Raw genomic sequence first — 18,423 nt, 5'->3', positions numbered from 1 at the left:
GTGCCATGTAATAAGTTGGCGATGACAAGTATTTTGGTGATGGTTTCAAAGATGTGATCCAATAAATATTGAGTGTGTTATTTAAAATCCTGTTTTACACCTAAGGCTACATTAACTCATATACTATAGAAGACGAAAATGATTTAAAGTTCAAGACACAAAAATACATACATAGAACACTACAGTACAACTAGTAAAGAAATGATGACAGTATTGGTGCTGTTTCATGATGATCCACTAAATATTGAGAAAGTTATTCAAAATTCTGTTTTTACATCAGATATATCAGCCATATATAGCATGTAAATATGATTTAAACAAACACTGAAAATTACAAAATACAGAAATATTAAATGTTAATAGTCCTATTGTAAGAATTGATGACAAGCATTTTGTGATGGTTTCAAGAAATCCAATGAATATTGAGTGTGTTATTCAAAATTCAGTGTTTTACACTCATAATATATGACCCATATACGTAGCACTAAAATATGATTTAAAGTTTAAATACTGAAAAATACATCATATGAACATTAAATAGACAATCCTATTGTAAGAAATGATGACAAGTATTTTGGTGATGGTTTCAAGATGATCCAATGAATATTGAGTGAGTTATTCAACAATCTGTTTTTTACACTCACATATCAGCCATATATGAAGCACGAAAAATTGATTTAATGTTCAAACACTTTATTGATAATTGATAACTTAATGATGAAAAAATTTAATACTTATAAAACAATTTCAAATAGATTGAAGTAGTTGGTTATTCCAGATATATTTTTGAATATCTTATACAATATTCTGCATTCAAAATATTTTTATCCTTCATCCATATGTATAGCTTCAACGATCCATGAAATAAAAAAAAATTTTAGCAACATGCAAATGTTGTTTTATAAAACAAAATATACGATGAATATTTTCAATAATCTTGATTTTTACGTTTTATTATTAGCTGCTATAGTCAATGAACATCTTCATTCTCTTCATTGAATAGGAACGAGCATACGTAATATGAAGTTTGATGTCAATTACATACAGCTCACAGACGTATAGGATACCAAATTTGCTCTTAATGGAGTACTTTTTTAGGTTGTCAACTTTAACATAAGAGCAGATTATATATCATCAAATAAAACATAACCTATTATCGTTCAACATAGTCTGTGAAATATTTCTATTATTAACACTTTTTAACTATTTGAAAACAATAGACTTCAACCATCAAGTATTTTATTTTATAATTAAAATATCACATACCTCAAACAAAAGAAATCAATATAATATACTTACCTTTTAATTTGTTCATAACTTACCTATCTCGTTTCAATATTAATTCTTACACTACGAATCCACGTTTATTGAATAAAATTTATATTAAACGTTTAAAATGTATTTGATGCTTTTGTTAAGCCAAAAAAAAAAAATTATTTATTAAAAAGATGTTAAGAAATTGCAGATTTTCAAGTTTTAACTAAAATAGAATCATTAATGATAACGGTAGCCGGTGGGTAACGACTGAATTAATTGTACACCTGAGTAAGTAGATATCAACATTTACGAAATTACAAAAAATCGTATTCATTGTACCAACGAGTAAAACATAAATTTAAGTGAATTCATTTAAAAAGCATTGACTATTACCTCACTTTTACACCTAGTAGAGCAGAAATTACACAAAGTATTCAAACTATATAGGAACAACTAATTTTTGATACAACAACTACGAATACAGTTTGAAATACTATAAAAACGGATTTTAGTTTGCACTATTCCCAGAAAGAATAATTAACACAATAATCATTGTCGTTTTGCTTAATAGAATGCAATTATAAAATAAAATATTTCATACCGTAATAATCTGATAAATGAATAAATTCAGTAAGTATTGATAAGAGAATTTTGGCTCTATGATAACATGGTTTTTTCATTTTAAAAAGTTGTAAAATAAACCAAATGGAAATTTACGTATACTTCGCTAGAGTAAGATGAATGAGACGAATCTTTTGGTTTATACTTCAAGATTATCCAGTGAATATTGAGCATGTAATCAAGCTTTCAATTTTGTAAATGTACATTCGGTAGTATATTACACATGAATATTGGTTTTCTCTTGTTAAAATACTTTGGAAAAAGTAATGTGAACTTGTTGTTAATTTATCTTTAAGCAGAAGGACGAGATGAATCTTTTGGTATAGCCGGTATAGGTTTCAAGATGATTCAATGAATATTGAATGTGTTATTAAGCTTAGGTTACTGCAAGTCTCCGATTGGTCGATCCCAGTGCATTTAAACCTCGTGTGTCCGTAGCCAAGACATCTGAAGTATCTTGTTGTTTTGGTGGGCGGACGTACTCTAGCCCAGATTGGCCCTATTTGTACGCGGCCTCCCTTAAGTGTTGTTGCGGCGTCGGTGCTCCTTATGGAGGCAGTTGCTCTTTTCGTGCTGTTTGGAGCTGGTCTGATGCTTTTAATTCTGACTTATTTGTTTGTGGGCGGTAGTCCTGACTCAGGCACGGCGCCAAGGGGGGGAGGGCAAGGTGGGGCTCTAGCCCACCCAGAAAACAATTCAGCCCCTTCGTCAGCCCCCCTACTAAAAAATATGTACGATATAATAAAATCATAAAACATCAGAGAATTTATGAAATATACTTTTTAAAAATTAGTAATATTATGTAAATACTTTCGTATTTTCGAAGATATGTTTTAAGTTTTTGCTGTTATTAAAACCGATTTAATAATATTAATATTTTATACACAAAAACCGAAGAATATTATTAATTTAATTTAATGTTTGTTGTATACAAGTAAAAATATTTTTAGTTTATTTATTATTTTTAATATGTTTGATTAGTACACTAATATTGTGTAAGAAGTTACTTAATAATTAATAAAAAGAAAGGATTTCTCTAAGTATCTACATTTTAATATATATCCATTAAATATTTTAACCTCCAAAATTCAACAAAAAATACAAAGTAGATTCTTTAACACATAATATACTATGCAAATACCAATTAAAAAATGTATTAAACTAAAAACTTGAAATTTACTAGTTAAATAATATTATTAGGTAGGTAATCACAAATTTTTATTTAAAAAAATATTATTCCTACTGGTATTGATGCAATTTTATACATTTTTGTTAACTATTTTAACGTTTTAAGATTTTTAATCATTTACTGTTTGGTGCATAAACAGATATTGTGTAAAATATCAATATTTAGTTTATTTAATATATTTGTCGCTACTAAATAAATTTAATTTACCTAGTATAAATTTTAATAATTTAATTATTGAAGTTTGAACAAATAACATCTTCAGTCTTTTTACGGTGGATTAACCTATTAGTATTATCTAATAAGGGAAAAATCTACTACAATTTTAATAAAATATGTTTTGAAAAAAATCTTAGCCTGTGTAAATAAAATATTTTCCCCGCTCTGCCCCTCCTGAAAAAAATTCTAGTGTCGTGCTTGAGTCCTATTACTTTTCTCGAGGCGTCGTTGACCTCAGTATCAGTTGCGACTCCGTCGAGACCGCTGATGTCGAGGTCGTCGTACCTCACCAACCCACGTACAGTGGCTGTTCACGCCGCCGCCTTCTACTGTCCCGAACTGGTCTGCGTAATCGAGTGTGCGATGAACTTTTTGGCGACCACCGTTATCTATAACCACGACTTTGTTACCACCACGCTCACCCGTCATGTTTTTAGAATCAGTTCGTCTCCGTCAGCCTTTGAGCTCGTGGCGTGGTCATTATGTGACTGTCGGAGTCGTGTCCGTCTCGTGCGCTTGTGTCTTGACGCGACCTTGCGAAATCGCGTTAGTACGTTTATAATTTGGAGTGTTTTCATCGGGGTGTTGGTATAATCAATATATTATTTTATTATAATGTATCTGCGATATTCCGTGTATATATTATGCATGTCTAGTGTCGTGCCGCCGACGTCGACCAGAAAATATTATATTTATACAGTAAACGCCGCTTATAAGAATTAAGACTTACTTTAGGACCAACATAAAGTGAGTCTTATAACCAAATGAATTTTATTGACGAAGTGGAAAAAATTTTTTAATTATTTATTAATTTCATTTTATTACATACATATTTTGCTTTTACAGGTATAATTAATATTATGTGTGTATATATGTACATATTTATTTTTTTTGAAAAAAAAATTGTAATTTCAGTTTGTTTTTTATTTTGTTCCAATATTTCGGAAATATACTGCTCATACTCATATTGTACATTGGAATTAGTACCACGGTGATGAACAGCTCTCCTTAACACGTCTAAAGCCTCCAGAACCTCTATTTGATGGTGGTTTAACTACGAACTCTTCTTCAGCACTTTTATCATTTTCCTCTTCGTTGATGTTGGTGACTTCATTTATAATAGACTGACAAATTTGGTCCTCAGAATACTCTTCAGAAGTTTGAAGATCATGATCTATATCCATCCAATTCTCATTTATTTTGTCACGTGAGGTCTTTACTTTGGTCATCTTCTTCTTCTTCCTCTTCCTCAGTTTTGATGAAGCCTTCGTGACGAAAACAATTTCGAATACTCACATCACTAATATTATTCCACGCTTCATTAGCTAAGTGTAAGGCCTCAAGAACGTTAATTTTCTTAGAAAGGTCATTAGCTTTTAAAGTCGAAGTTGATTCACATTCAGACATTTCATCAATTAGAGTGATTACTCTTTTTCTCATTTTTAATCTATAGTAAGCTTTAAGCGTACGAATAATTCCTTGATCACAAAGCTGAATAAGTAATGTGGTATTAGCCGGTAAAAAAACCAGTTTTATTTTTTTCAAGTTTAAACTTACATTGTGAACCGTGCAGTTGTCTACAAAAATTACAATTTTTCTGTCTAGTTCATTATCCCATTTGATCAACCACTGACTAAAAATTTCTCGAGTCATCCATGCATTTTTATTTGCTGTATAATCAACAGGTAAGGCTTTAACTCCTTTGAAACAACGAGGTTGCTTACTCTTCCGACAATGAGCAGTTTCTTTTTTTTCTCCCGTCATACTGGCACAACATAAAAGCGTCATTCGTTCTTTACAAGATTTTGTTCCCTTTGCTTTTTCATTTTTAAAAACATAAGTATTTTCAGGAAGTGCTCTAAAGTACAGGCCAGTCTCATCAGCATTAAACACATCAGAGGGTGAAAATTCGGAGATAAGTGAAGGCCATTCATTTTCTAACCAAAAATTTGCACCCATATAATCTGCGTCACCTTGTTCTCCGTGCGCTTTTTGGAAAGAAATGTTTTCTCTTTTTTTCCACCGATGGAACCACCTTTCTGTCGCTTTGAAGTTAACCTTCCCCATTTTTTCTGCCAATTCTTCAGGTTTTTGGCGAAGCAAAGGATCTGACACGTGAGCATCTTTATCTCTGACTTTTACGAACCATTCTTTCAACGCACGTTCAACAGTATCATCCTTTCTACACTTTTTCTTTTTTTGACTTAGAGACTCATTTTGTAATGCTTCACATTCAATGTCTTCTATATAATAAGTCATATTATAGTTATATTCAATAAGTCCATAGGTACTAGAAATTTTTTCTGTACTTTTTTAATAATAAATTATATTTAATTGACGATTGCCGAATTGTTATCGATATCGGAAAAGTATTTTATGCCTATTGAATTACAGTTTACAGATTAAACCAAAATATGTTAGTGTTTATTTGAAATAGCAATTAGACATTCACTAGTTCACGATCTTGGCATATTAGGTACTTTATAAAAACGTATTATAAAGGTATGTAATTTCTTATGAATTAATAATTATTAGTAAATAAGTAAATTTTGCATATATATATATATATATATATATATAAAATAAGTATATATTTATATTTTTTTGCAACTTAAGGTAATTTTATCTTAGATATTAGTTATGTTGTACTTGTGGTATTTAAAATTATAATAATCGTGTAGACGTTTATGTTAAAATAATGATATTAGAATGGTGAATTAAACAATGTTTATTAACTATTAAGATTATGAAAAATTATAAATTAGTAATACACTAATTAATAATAATTGCAAACAACTAAACATTGTATGTTGTCGATGTAAATAATATTTTAATAATAAATAAATAAAATATTTTATTATTATTAATGATAATGATAATTAATAATACATTTCATACCTCGCTAAGTTTAAATTTTTTGAAAAATAATCGATAAGTAATGAAATTTTTTATATCATGTAGAATAATATATATATAATATATTATATATTTAATGCTATTTGTTTTAATTACTCAATTTTATAAAATACGAGTATGGCGTTAAAGTTATTTTACTTCTACAGTTTACACCATCGATATAATATTCTCATCATTATTAATACGTTAAATATTATTATTTATTTTATGAAAATATTTTTTCTGTTACCACTTACCAAAATTATTGATTTTTATTTTAGATTGAGTATAGTTTTAAAATGAGTAGTCGGCAAAGAGATAAATATCGAAAATATGAATCAGGTTCACAAAAAAGAGAAAAAAAATTAAAGATTGAAAACTATATTAAAAAACAACATGGTGCTTTAGATAAGTTTGTTGTTCCTTCATTAATCACTACTGAAAATGTTTTTGAAGAACAAAAAAAGAGTGATAGTGAAGAAGTAGAAAATGTAGAAATAATAAATGATAAAGAAGATAATTTAAAATTAATGAATATAAATGATGAATTTTATGATTTTGACTTCAATAACCCAGCTAAATGGCCAGATGTATTTCGTGGGTTCATGACAGAGGCGTCGGCCGTTCGCGGTCATGTAGTGGGTCTCTCAGCAGATGAGGTGTAGACTCACGCTCGCAAGAGCTGAGGGCGTCTGGGACGCGTGGAGGTAGCGAAGGTGCGGCGACAGGAAATGGTGTGAATAAATCCTACGGGGTGATGTCGGCCACTTCTGGCGACCGTGGTTCGTCCTATTGGATTGAGTAGGCATCTGGGATGCGAAGTGCAGAGTTGTTTGGTGCGATGGTAGGAGAGACAGCGGAAACTACTCCTTGGGGCAAGTTCTGTTTGTTCTTCTTACCAGTGACCTACGTGTTCACATTAGGTGCGCTTGGGGCGCGTGGTTGATGCACGGTCTTCGGACCTGTAGACGCTAGGCGGAGCGTGGGGAATAGAGTACTCACTCTATTTAAAAATAAAATGAGGGGTCACGACCACCGTGTGACCCGCGAGCGCGGCGTCATGGGTCAACCACTAGCCCTCGTGTACCTATAAAATTAAATAGTAGGGAGGCATAATGTCCTAGCTTAAGGCAATGATGGACCTCTGGCCGAAACGTCGCACTTTAGACGCCTAATTTAAATTAGGAATAAGTACTACGGGAACGACGTCTGGAACCAAGCATCGGGGAAACCTGGTATGGACGTCTGGGATCGGATTCGTAGTGGCAGTCATGTAAATGACGAAAGTGGTTAATGATCGCATGCTGATCAGGCGAAGGTTAACGGTGAGTATTCTCCTGGGAACACAGCCACTCTGCCGGTGGGAGTATACCACCTGGCGGTTGCTTAAACCATATTAAGTAGCGGGTTGGATAGTTCCGCGGCCTTACCAGTGGTCAGTAGAGAGATTTGATACATCTTGAAACCAAACTGGAAGTCATTTGAAAACCCATGTTTAAGGCGAGGGGCGTAAAAACTCCTCTTCTGAGACTGGTGGACGGCCTTAAACTGTCCTTATCTGACGATGCCCGATACTTTTCTCGAAAAGTATCTGGTGCCTCTGCCTGAAAGGCGACGAGTCTAGGCTCATATACCTTTCCCGCGGAGTGTAGGACTTTGTCCAAATTCGGAACTTCATGTCCCTCCTCCAAGATTTTAATCTCATAGGTGGTTCCCTGACCCCCCCTAACAGGTAGGGTCGCCCGGGGAGACCCCCGAAGGTGGTCCCCCGGTATTTTTCCCGTGAGCGCCTTCTAGGCTGCGAGCAGCGGTCCCGGGCCGAGCAGTCGTGTCAGCGAGTTGCCCACGCCTGGGCCAACCAACGAAGGTCAGATCCAGTTCTCGTCCTTCTCTGGGAGGACCCCCGGGTCCAGTCACTTAAGTCCAGACCCCGGTCTAATGCTTTTGTGGCCCGACTCCCTCTCGGGGAGTCGTTTTTATCGGTCCCCAGGTTGTTAAGTCCAGGGCTGTCCTCGGTCGTGCTCTCGTCACGCCGATTTAATCCGCCAGCTCGTCTCCGCCCTCTTTCGGGCGACGGGGGTCCTCAGACCCCCGGGTCCCCTTGGGCTCCGGTTCCTCCCGTGCCCTCCGCGACGACCCCCCGCTAGTGTGGTGGCGCGGCTACGGTCGCGCACAAGTACCCCACGAGTCGTGTCCCGTGGGGGACCAGGGCGCCGGTTTCCCGCGACGGTACGACACTCCCCGGCGGGGGCCGGACAAGTCCGGTCTCCTCGAGGACTGCGGTAGCGCGATAGGCCGGCACTGTTGAAGAGAAAGACCCGACGCCGTGCCCCTTGGACACATCGCCGGGTAACTCCCCAACTGCGCAAATCGCGAGTTGCGCACTCGCAACCCGCGAGAGGTCACGTGGGAGCAGGTTCGCCTAGACGCCATATGCGTCCCGGGTCGGCGCCCGGCGCGGCAGCCTAGACCACCGCGGCCGGGTCGTCCAGCCCTGTTTGCCACCGCCGAGTATCACCACGGTCAAATTCCGCCTCGGCGAGCGGACCCCGGCTGACACCGGTGCCCGCTGCTATTGAGACTAGCATATATACCACAATAATTAGTGGATAGTGGAATAGTATAATACGAAAACAATAATTATATGCAATATTATTTTTAATTAAAGTACGCGAATAGAGTTAAGAACATTGCATTACTCCATAAAAAGCAAATTAAGAAGTTTTTTCAAAAATATTATGCAACAGTTATATACCTCTTATATCATTGAATTCAAATTTAATACCATCCATTACAGTGACCCTCTTGTAACCTACTGTACAGCAGAGCGATACCTACTTAGTACTTTCTCACCTATTTTTATAATAATGATATAACATTTAACATTCATTTTTATATACTTACTCTCTATCATATTGAACTTGGTCTAAAAAACTAAGATGCGGTACCAAGTACCATTTTTCTTTTGTTTGATGCCGATGATCCAGTTCCAAGTTTTCTTTTATTTCGTGCGTATGAATCTCTTATATTTTTCCATCGCTTTTTAGTGTCGTCTACTACAAAATTACTAAAATACATTTCGGAATTTTTATATTTTTTTGTTATACTTAACTTTTGGTAAAGTTATTAGTTATATTATATTATTTTATTTTATTTACCAGATTTATCAATTTTGATCGAAATCTCTTTCCATATCTTATCTTTTGTTATAATATTTCTATAATCCGCTTCTTCTATATTATATAATATAGGATTCTTTTGCACCTCTTGGATCAAATTTTTATCTTCAGATGGCGAAAATACTATTTTTGACATCGTGTCGTCGTGTTGTGTCGCTTGTATACTGCTCTTGCAGCAGTAGTGTCGTCGGCTGTGGCGATCAAAAGTTGGCACGCCGCGACGTGTCGTGTCTTGCAAACCAGATTATACGATTTCCATTAAAACAAATATTGACGACATGTCTCGCGCCTTACAGACCGTACTTTTACCAAGCGACAGAAGTGGCGGGGGCGTTCTTAAGTCCAAAAGTTATTACTTTAAACTGAAATAATCCTCTTGGGGTCCTATATGTGTAGTGAACGTGTCTACGAGGGGAAACCCACCTGCCAGTATCTTGATTTCAAGTCCATGGTGCTGTAAATCTTCGCTCCACCAATGCCTTGAGTCGTGTCATGTAGGTCTGGCATTGGATGAGCGTTCAACTCCGTCTGCAAGTCAAGATGGCTATAGTCTACACAGAACCTGCGAGATCCATCCTTTTTCTTCTCAAGTACCACCGGTGCCGCCCATAAGGATAAACTAGGTTCGACAAAACCTTGTTTCTCCATGTCTCGCATTATTCCGACAATCAACTAATTTTTCTCTTGGGGGTACCCGTAGGCGTTTAGAGCCATCGGATTTGGATCCTTGAGTTGGATCTGGTGCTCCATCACCCGAGTTCTGTCTACCTCTCTGGAGAAAACCTCCGGATATTGGCATAAGACCTCTTAAACGTGCATGTCGCACTAACCTTCCGGTAAACTTGCGGTAGTTAAGTCCACTCCTACGATAATCGGAGTTACTGGATTTCTCCAATTCACGAAAACACGTCTTTCTTTTCCCAGGTGTATTATGTAACCATTATGGTCCCAAGCAACTTGTTGCTCCACGAATAAGTCATGGCCCAAGAAGACATCCCTAATCAGATCGTCTAACACTGCGGCCCTGAAACTTATTTCCAAATCCCCTATCCTGACCTGAAATTCGGAGAACTCCCTAATTTCCCGGATTTGACCATTCGCCTTTGGGACAATCTCTGGTTTTTCAATAAAACTTTTGCCAAACTTCTTTACCACCCATGGTTTGAAGTACGTCCTTGCCACTAGGTTCCAATAACGCTACTACTGCCCTGAGTGCAAACTCTAGTTCTATGGCTGATATCAGAATATTTGATACCTTTATTTTATCTGTTGACACCACTGCAATGGCTGAAAACTCAACCTCTTCGGTCTGCAGATCCGAAAAGCGTTGTCGCAACTCAAACTTCGAGTCTGCATCTGAGTCTCTCCTCTTGCAGTTTTCTCGTGAATAAGGAATAAAGAATAAACTCTTCGGGAAAATCTTCGGTTGTGACCGGACAGATTAACAACTTCTGTGTTAACTTATCTTGTTCTGCATCCCCTTAAACACCGTCCACGAAATTTTCCTCGGAAAAATAACTCATTTCGGCGAGATCTCTATTTTTGTCTGAGACATTTTGTTCCAATTCGATTTGCCCAACTTTATGTCCGGGTGGTTAGCCCAAATTTTCGTCAATTTTTCATTAGCCTGATTCATTATCACGAACTGTGGTTCCTTTATCGGAACGTCGCTTTCAATGAGTTTTCTTGGGTGGCTATGGTGTTTTCTTCGATGGTTTTTGTTTGCATGCAGAAATCATTCTTGTTGTCAAGTAAAATTTCATAATATATTTGAAAAGTTGAAATTTATGTTCATCACTGCCAACTTTTGTATAGCTACGACTCATAATTTCATCTAAAACTGAATAACAAATGTACTGATTAATATCATGCAAATTATTAAGGAAATTGCCTGTAAATAGACATTTATTAACATTTATAGTTTAAAAAAAATGTTTTACCCTCAAATAAAATAAGTTGTTGAAAATTATCTTTTTCCAGTATTTTAACAATTGCCTATTCATAAGTATATATTAAGTTAAGTAAAATATCTGATAGTATAAATAAATTGCCTCGACTTCTTTGTAAGGTAAAGGAGTCATGATCTACAAAATCTTCACATTTGATTAATGTTTTAAAACACTCTTCATAAGATTTTGTAATTGAAAATGTCCGTGCCTGTCTGACAACATATCCTACAAAATAGGTAAGTGCAAAAGAATTAATAAAATTATTTGTCGTATTATTATCAACACATGGTTGTTTAAAATATGTGTGATCAGTTAATTCATTAAAATCTCCAGAATCTAATAGTTTATCCAATTTATTTTCAAATTTTAATTTTTCAATTGGTTCTGTAATAGATTTTATTTGTATAAGAGAATTTAATATTTCTCCAACAAAAACATTACTACCTCTTGGAAGTTTAAGTAATGAGTAAGACGACAACAACCTAAATACTTGAACAAAATGAAGTAGATCAGGATGCTGATTTGATCCACATGCATTACGCAAGTTTCCAAAGAGATGCTGAAATAGGTATGATATTTAATGTTTATTTATCTTTTAAATAAATATTGTAAAAATATTGATAGTTTTACCTCTTGTGCATCTTGGTTGATTCGTCTTGTCATAAGATATTTATAACCAACTTCATCGCACATATATTGAACAAGTTCAAGTGTACCTTTTAATGTGACAACAAGCCCCTTGTATGTTTGAATTGACAAAAAATCATCGGGATTTGTCTTAATTAGTTTCCAATTGTATAAATATTCCAAATATTCTTGTACTACCTATAGTTAGTAAAATTATAAGTTAGCTGGTAACCATATAACTTGATACAATTACAACTTTTTTGCCTATGCGATTCTTTCTCAGATGTTATAGGACTATTTGCAGTTCTAGAGTTCATTATATCAATTAACATATTAATTTTCCCTAATAAATTTAATAGTAGTAATACATTCTTTAAAATCTTCTAGCCCTCGTTTGTGCAATTCATTCAAAACATTCGCCACTGTGCCACTAAAAAACTAAATATTAATAAAACGTATTAAAATATTTTTTAAAGTTGAAAACGTCAGTCTTACAGTCATTGCCATTTTTACATTAATTTTTTAAAATTGACGAGGGTATATATGATTTTTATTTATTTTGTAGCACAGTTTAATATGATTTTTTTCATCAAATTTGACCAACAATTTCCAATATTTAAAATCAACAGTACCGTCTGGTGTCTAAATAAAAACTAGGTTTTAGTAAATTTACAAATCACAAACAAATAAATTTCACCATTAAAATTTTTTGTTTTAACACACGAGACCACGTAGGTTTTATTAAATGAGGAAAATCCGAGGCAAACCAAAGACGTATTATCTGGTCAATAGGATATTCACACTCTACATTATCCTCGTCAATTCCGAATAATTTTCACATTCCACGATTCCTTGATCCACCATCAGTTACAACTATATGGACATATAGACCAGATTTTTCTAATAAAAGACTAGCCTTTATAACCAGTTTTCGTAAAATTTCGGCTTGCTCCTTTACTCAGAAAAGCTCCTATTAATTGCATTCATGGGCCTCGAAAAGGTTGAAACATAAATACTAGTGCATGATCACCCATTTGATTTAATTGTTTTACAGGAGTGTATAAACCAAGATCAACGAGTCCATCCACTTTCAATGTCGATTTGCTGAAAAAAACAGCTGAAGATAAGGCTATTTCATCTAAAAGCAATGCACCTAAACAAATAATAACATATTTTATACTTATTTAATTATTATAACTAGAGCAGAGAAATTATAGGAGGTAAAATTGGAAAAATATGCACATAAAAAATTGAAAATATGTATTCAAATTAATTAAATATACAAGATAATATGTACAACAAAATTAAATTATAATTTAGTAAAATAAAAAAATTAGGTATAAAAGAAATATAAAAATCATTGCATTGCACAATTAATTTTATTTTAAATATTTTCTACATCGAATGATCGCCGATTGTTAGTATGGTTTTCTTCAACCTCGAATTTTGGATTTATCCTTAAAATAAATATAAAATATATTAATACAAAAATAGTTTTAAAATAAATTTTTTCTTACCTGATAAATTATTGCATTGCACAACTAATGTTTTTTTTTAATATTTTCTACGTCGAATGATCGCCGATTGTCAGCCAGTATGGTTTTGTATCTTGAAAAACTTCTTTCGACGTCTGTTGATGTTACTGGTGCATATTTATAAAATGTTAAATCATTTCCCGTTAGGTCTTCTGGTAAACCATCCATCGATGAACTTTCTCCTTTCAAAATTTTTAAAATTAATATTATTGCAAACCCTTATTTTTTTTCTAAAACTTGGTTAAATTTTGTTTTTACTTTCATTCCAACGTCACCCGCAACTTTGTCCAATTTATTTTTCGTGAACATTACTGTTGTTACTGAATCAGTTAATGATACTCCTTGTGATTCTAATTTAGTTATGGTTGATGGTAAAAAATCCATAATTTTAATGTATAAAAGTTAAATTTGGTTCCATTGAAATTTCATTTAGAAGGGCTTGAGATTTTTTTTATAGATACAGCACCGTTAGAATCAAAATGTTGATTAACATCTCGTACTTGCTTAAAATATTGGCAGTAATAAGAAGTAGCTTCAATTCAAGAACCCCAACGTGTAAGTACAAGTTCGAGAGGAAGAGGGACTCCGGGAGCTTCTGTCTTAAAAAATAAAACACGCGAAGGTGCTTTTAATAATACTTGCTTTCCTTTTGCTACTAATTTATCAACTCTAAAATATGACTACGAATATTTTCTGCCAATCTATGTAATTCGTGTGCTATACAAGTAATATAGATCATCTTGGAGTATAAAGCCTTGATAGTTGTACCTTTTTTTTTTTTTCCATGGTATCGACATCTGGGGTGGTACCGACCTCTCGATCATTTCACCCCCAGATGCCATCGTTTATTGAATCAATACAATTTACGTTGATTGTTGACCGTGCTCAGGGACAATCCCCCTGGTTGCGGCCTTACACATTATGGTTGTACAAAAGGAAGGGGCTCTATCCCCTTTATTTCACCTTCGGCTTACAATATAATAACTTAACTAAGTTGTTTATGCTGGAAGTTCTTGTCGCCTTCTTTCTTCAGCCTCTTTGTGGCTCATAATCTTGTGGACCAGATCGTCGACTATGTGCCAGTTCCGCTTGGATGACAGCATTGTGCTTACCATGTTACCAGGTGTCAGGCTAGTCTCTAGGTATGTTTCTGCTTCGTTCCTAAGTCTGTGCCAGGCGTCACATACAAACATTGTGTGATAAGCGTCATCCGTTGGGTTGCCGCAGTACCAACACTCTTCGCTTTCCAGTTTCGCGTACTTCTTGAGGTATTTTGAGAAACATCCGTGGCCGCTGAGAACTTGCGTTAGGTGAAAGTTTATATCGCCGTGTTTCCTTTGAGTCCAGGTCTTTATGTCTGTGATGAGCTCGTGGGTCCATCTACCTTTGGTGCTTTCGTCCCATCTTCTCTGCCAGATGGTCGTAGGATCTTTTCTCGCTCGGATGTTTTCCGGGTTCCTGCGATTGTTGTACTGGTCGCTTCAATCCTTTGGTGTGATGTCCAGAGGGGCGACGCCTGTGATGACGGATATTGCATCTCCGGAGACCGTGCAGTACGCGGATGCTGTTCTAAGGCATATTCGTCTTTGGACCCTTTTCAAGTGTTCCCATCCGGAAGCACTCATGTCGTGAGCCCATGTGGGGGCTCCGTAGAGGAGTATTGAGTGAACAACGTTACTGTACAGTGTCCTCTTCCTCCACTTCGCCGCACTGATATTTGGCATAATCCTTGAGAGGTTTTGTGCCACCTTGCTTGCTTTTGCAGAGGCTTCCTTTGCGTGAGCGCTGAAAGACCACTTGCTGTCCAGGAGTACTCCAAGGTATTTCATATGACCCTTTGTTTTCACCTTGTGGCCATTTATGAAAATGTTCATGTCATTATTGGTTCTCGTCTTTGTGATGATCATTGCTTCGCACTTGTGTTGTGCAAGCTCAAGGCCCGTTTCGTTTAGCCAATTGTACACCTTCTGAGCGGACGTGGTGAGCATTTGTTCTAGGGCTATGTTGTCCTTGGCCGTTGCTACTAGGCCACTAGGGCGATGTCGTCCGCGAAGGCTAGGAATGTGACGCCCATCGGGAGGCGAGTTCCGAGTAGACTATCGTACATTAGGTTCCACAAGGTTGGCCCGAGGACCGAGCCCTGTGGAACTCCGCTGGACACGTCTACCTCAGTTACGCCGCCTGATTCAAAAATAATAGCTCGATCTTCCAAATAGCTGCTCATGATCTTTTGCAGATATAATGGGACGTCCTTCTTCCTCATAGCGTCCATTATCGCCGACCAGGGGGCCAAGTTGAAGGCATTCCTGATGTCCATCGCTAGCACGCCGACTTTCTTCCTGCTTGTGCTGACGGTGGTTTTCAGACAATTTAACACATCGATAGTCGATCTGCCCTTCCGGAAACCATACTGTCGTTCGTTCAATCCGTCGGATTCATCGAGGTAGCGCCTTAGCCGGTTGTCTATGACCTTTTCTAGTAATTTGCCTAGGCAGTCCAGGAGACAGAGTGGTCTATATGAGGATGGATTATCCAATGGCTTGTCTCCTTTTCTTAACAACACGAGTCTTGCCCGTTTCCACCTCTTTGGAAAGACTCCTTCGGTAAGGCAGGTGTTATACACGGTTTCTAGCACCTCGGGTTTTAGGGCAACAATGGTTTTGACCGCTTCATTCGTGATACCGTCAGGGCCCGGAGCGATATTGTTTTTCAAGCTTCTGGCTGCAAGGTGTAGCTCTGTTTTGTCAATTTTCCGCAAGTTTTCCGCGGGTGAAGGGTGCGGCATTACGTACCGTTCTCTAATGGGGTGTTTCGGAAACAAACCGTTCACTATTTTCTCAATTCGCCCGGGAGTATCTAGCTCTGGAATAGGTGGCGGCCTTGAAAGCTTCTCCATGACGAGCTTGTATGGCAGTCCCCATGGGTTGTGCTCGACTTCGTCGCACAATTTCCGCCAGGCTTCGTCCTTAGCTTTCCTGATGGCGTGCACTAATTCCATCTTGACTTTTTTTGCGTTATGTGCTTCCGTGGTGCTCGCAGCAGCCCCTTGACTCTTTCTTTTCCGTTGGAAAGTTTGCGGAGATGGTTCGCTTCTTTTCTTAGCCTTTTCTGGGGTCCACCAGTGAACGGATTTCCTTTGTTTCGGGTGTTGATAGTTTTGGGTGTTGCAACACTTGTGTACAGCAGCCACTAAAATGCTTGCGCATTGGTGAGCGTCGGTGGTTGTTGGTGCGCTGTAAAAATTGTCCGACAGCAGGGCCTCTCTAAGTTTGTTGAGGTCTACCTTGCGGGGATTTTGTTGTGGTGTGCTATCACGCCCGTGTGCAGTGCTTATCTCGAATTCGATGTAGAAGTGATCGCTTAGGGATTCGTCGTCAAGCACTTTCCAGTTCCGTACTCTCTGGGCCAGAGTTGGTGACGCTATGGTTAAGTCTATTATAGAGCCTTTGTTAAATGTGCTTTTACTCCCTTTGTTGCACACGATGTAACCAGTAGAGTTGATAAGGTCTGCCAATGCTTTTCCTCTTTTGTCGTTTGCCGGAGACCCCCAGTCCGAATGTTTTGCATTGAAGTCGCCCGTTATTAATACCTCTGTGGTCGCGCTCTTTATGCTTGAATGAAGACTCGTGAGGAAGTCCAGGTACTCTTTGAAGGTGGAATTTGGAGACCAATAACACGAGTAGAACCTTATGCCTTGCGACGTTATCCACCTGAAGCCTCTTTCGGTGAGCCCTTCGTTTTCTAGCCTAGTCTTTTTGGTGTTGATGATTCCTGCATCACCAGATTTGTCCATGTACCAATGTGACCCTTTGCTTCTGTTTGGTTCACTAACGAATATGAGATCTGCCAGTTTTTCCGATGCCACCTGGCTCAGCAGTGCCTGAGCCGCTTTACAACGGTTCAGATTTATCTGTAAGTGCTTAGTCATTTCGTTGGTGGGTTGGGGCGTCCAGTACTCTCTCTGGCTCCCTTTGCTCGATGTTCGTTATCTGCTTCTTAGACAGTGCCAAACGGTACGTGGTGCACTTGCCGCTGCCGGGGAAGTGGTCAGTCGACTCCTTCATGTCCAGGCATGCCGCGCATTTCAGAGGCGAAGTGCAACTGGACGCTCTGTGACTTTCACTTGTACACAGGCTGCAGGCCTTAGCCCGATCCGGGCCCCTGCACGTGTGGGTGGTGTGCCCGTATCCAAGGCATTTGAAGCATCTGGTAGCGGTTTCCTTTAATCTCACCCTGGCGTTTATCCAGCCAATCCTGATACGGCCCTTCTTTGCGAGAGTTATCGCGTCTGCGCTCCTTAGTCTTACCGTGGCCCTCTGTGTGCCCGCGTAGGCCGGACGGATGTTCTTTACCTTTATTGTACTGTCATCGGCAGGTAGTCCTAGTGTGGATCTGATGCTGCATTCCACTTCAGTGGCAGTCGTCACTTTGTCAAGTTCCTGAATGTTCACTTCGTCCAAGCTGACTAGGCCCTTTATGACTGCACGGTCGCCCAGGTTGAATTTGAGTGCTTCCACTAGTTCGTCTCTATTTTTGCCCTCGCGACCTAACCTGATCAGGATCCCACCACTACGGCTTTCTTTAATGGACGATACCTCGGACCCGATAGAGGAGATGTCTACTTTTTCTTTGATCGTTTTTAAGATGTCGGTGAACGTTTCCCTATTTTCCGGGTTTACAGATATTGTGTCTGAAAGTGGTCTTTTGATTTTCCTATTGACCTCCGCTGGCTTTTTGTTCGACTTCTTGTTTTTTGGTTTGGGACGGTTGACCTTCGTCCAGCCCTGCGTCTGTTGCTCTTGATCTGGATCTCCGATCTCTTGTTCTCGCGGCAGAGGGGCCTGGGCTCGTGTTGTGTCCCGCTGAGCTCCCGCTTTCGAGGCGTAGCTAGGTCCGGAGGTGTGATGTGTGTGCTTTAAAGCGTTGATGTCTTCGTGCTGCTTTGTGAGGGTGAC

At 37.7% G+C, this 18,423-nt stretch overlaps 1 protein-coding gene and 1 pseudogene across 1 annotated transcript; both read right to left on the bottom strand.

Annotated features, from left to right (window-relative positions):
- Window positions 1–4,486: 4,486 nt before the first annotated feature.
- On the bottom strand, window positions 4,487–5,542 carry LOC112590982 (tigger transposable element-derived protein 6-like). The gene has a single exon (XM_025334600.1). It carries the CDS (start codon window positions 5,540–5,542, stop codon window positions 4,487–4,489), a length of 1,056 nt encoding a protein of 351 aa, XP_025190385.1.
- A 7,916-nt stretch (window positions 5,543–13,458) lies between these two features.
- LOC112590981 lies at window positions 13,459–14,310 on the bottom strand (annotated as a pseudogene).
- Between the last annotated feature and the right edge of the window lie 4,113 nt (window positions 14,311–18,423).

This window comes from Melanaphis sacchari, unplaced genomic scaffold (assembly GCF_002803265.2).
Source record: "Melanaphis sacchari strain LSU unplaced genomic scaffold, SCAv2.0 Contig123_pilon_pilon, whole genome shotgun sequence".
Classification (NCBI taxonomy): domain Eukaryota; kingdom Metazoa; phylum Arthropoda; class Insecta; order Hemiptera; family Aphididae; genus Melanaphis; species Melanaphis sacchari.
The sequence above is the reverse complement of the archived record's forward strand: the minus strand, read 5'-3'. Positions and strand labels throughout refer to the sequence as shown.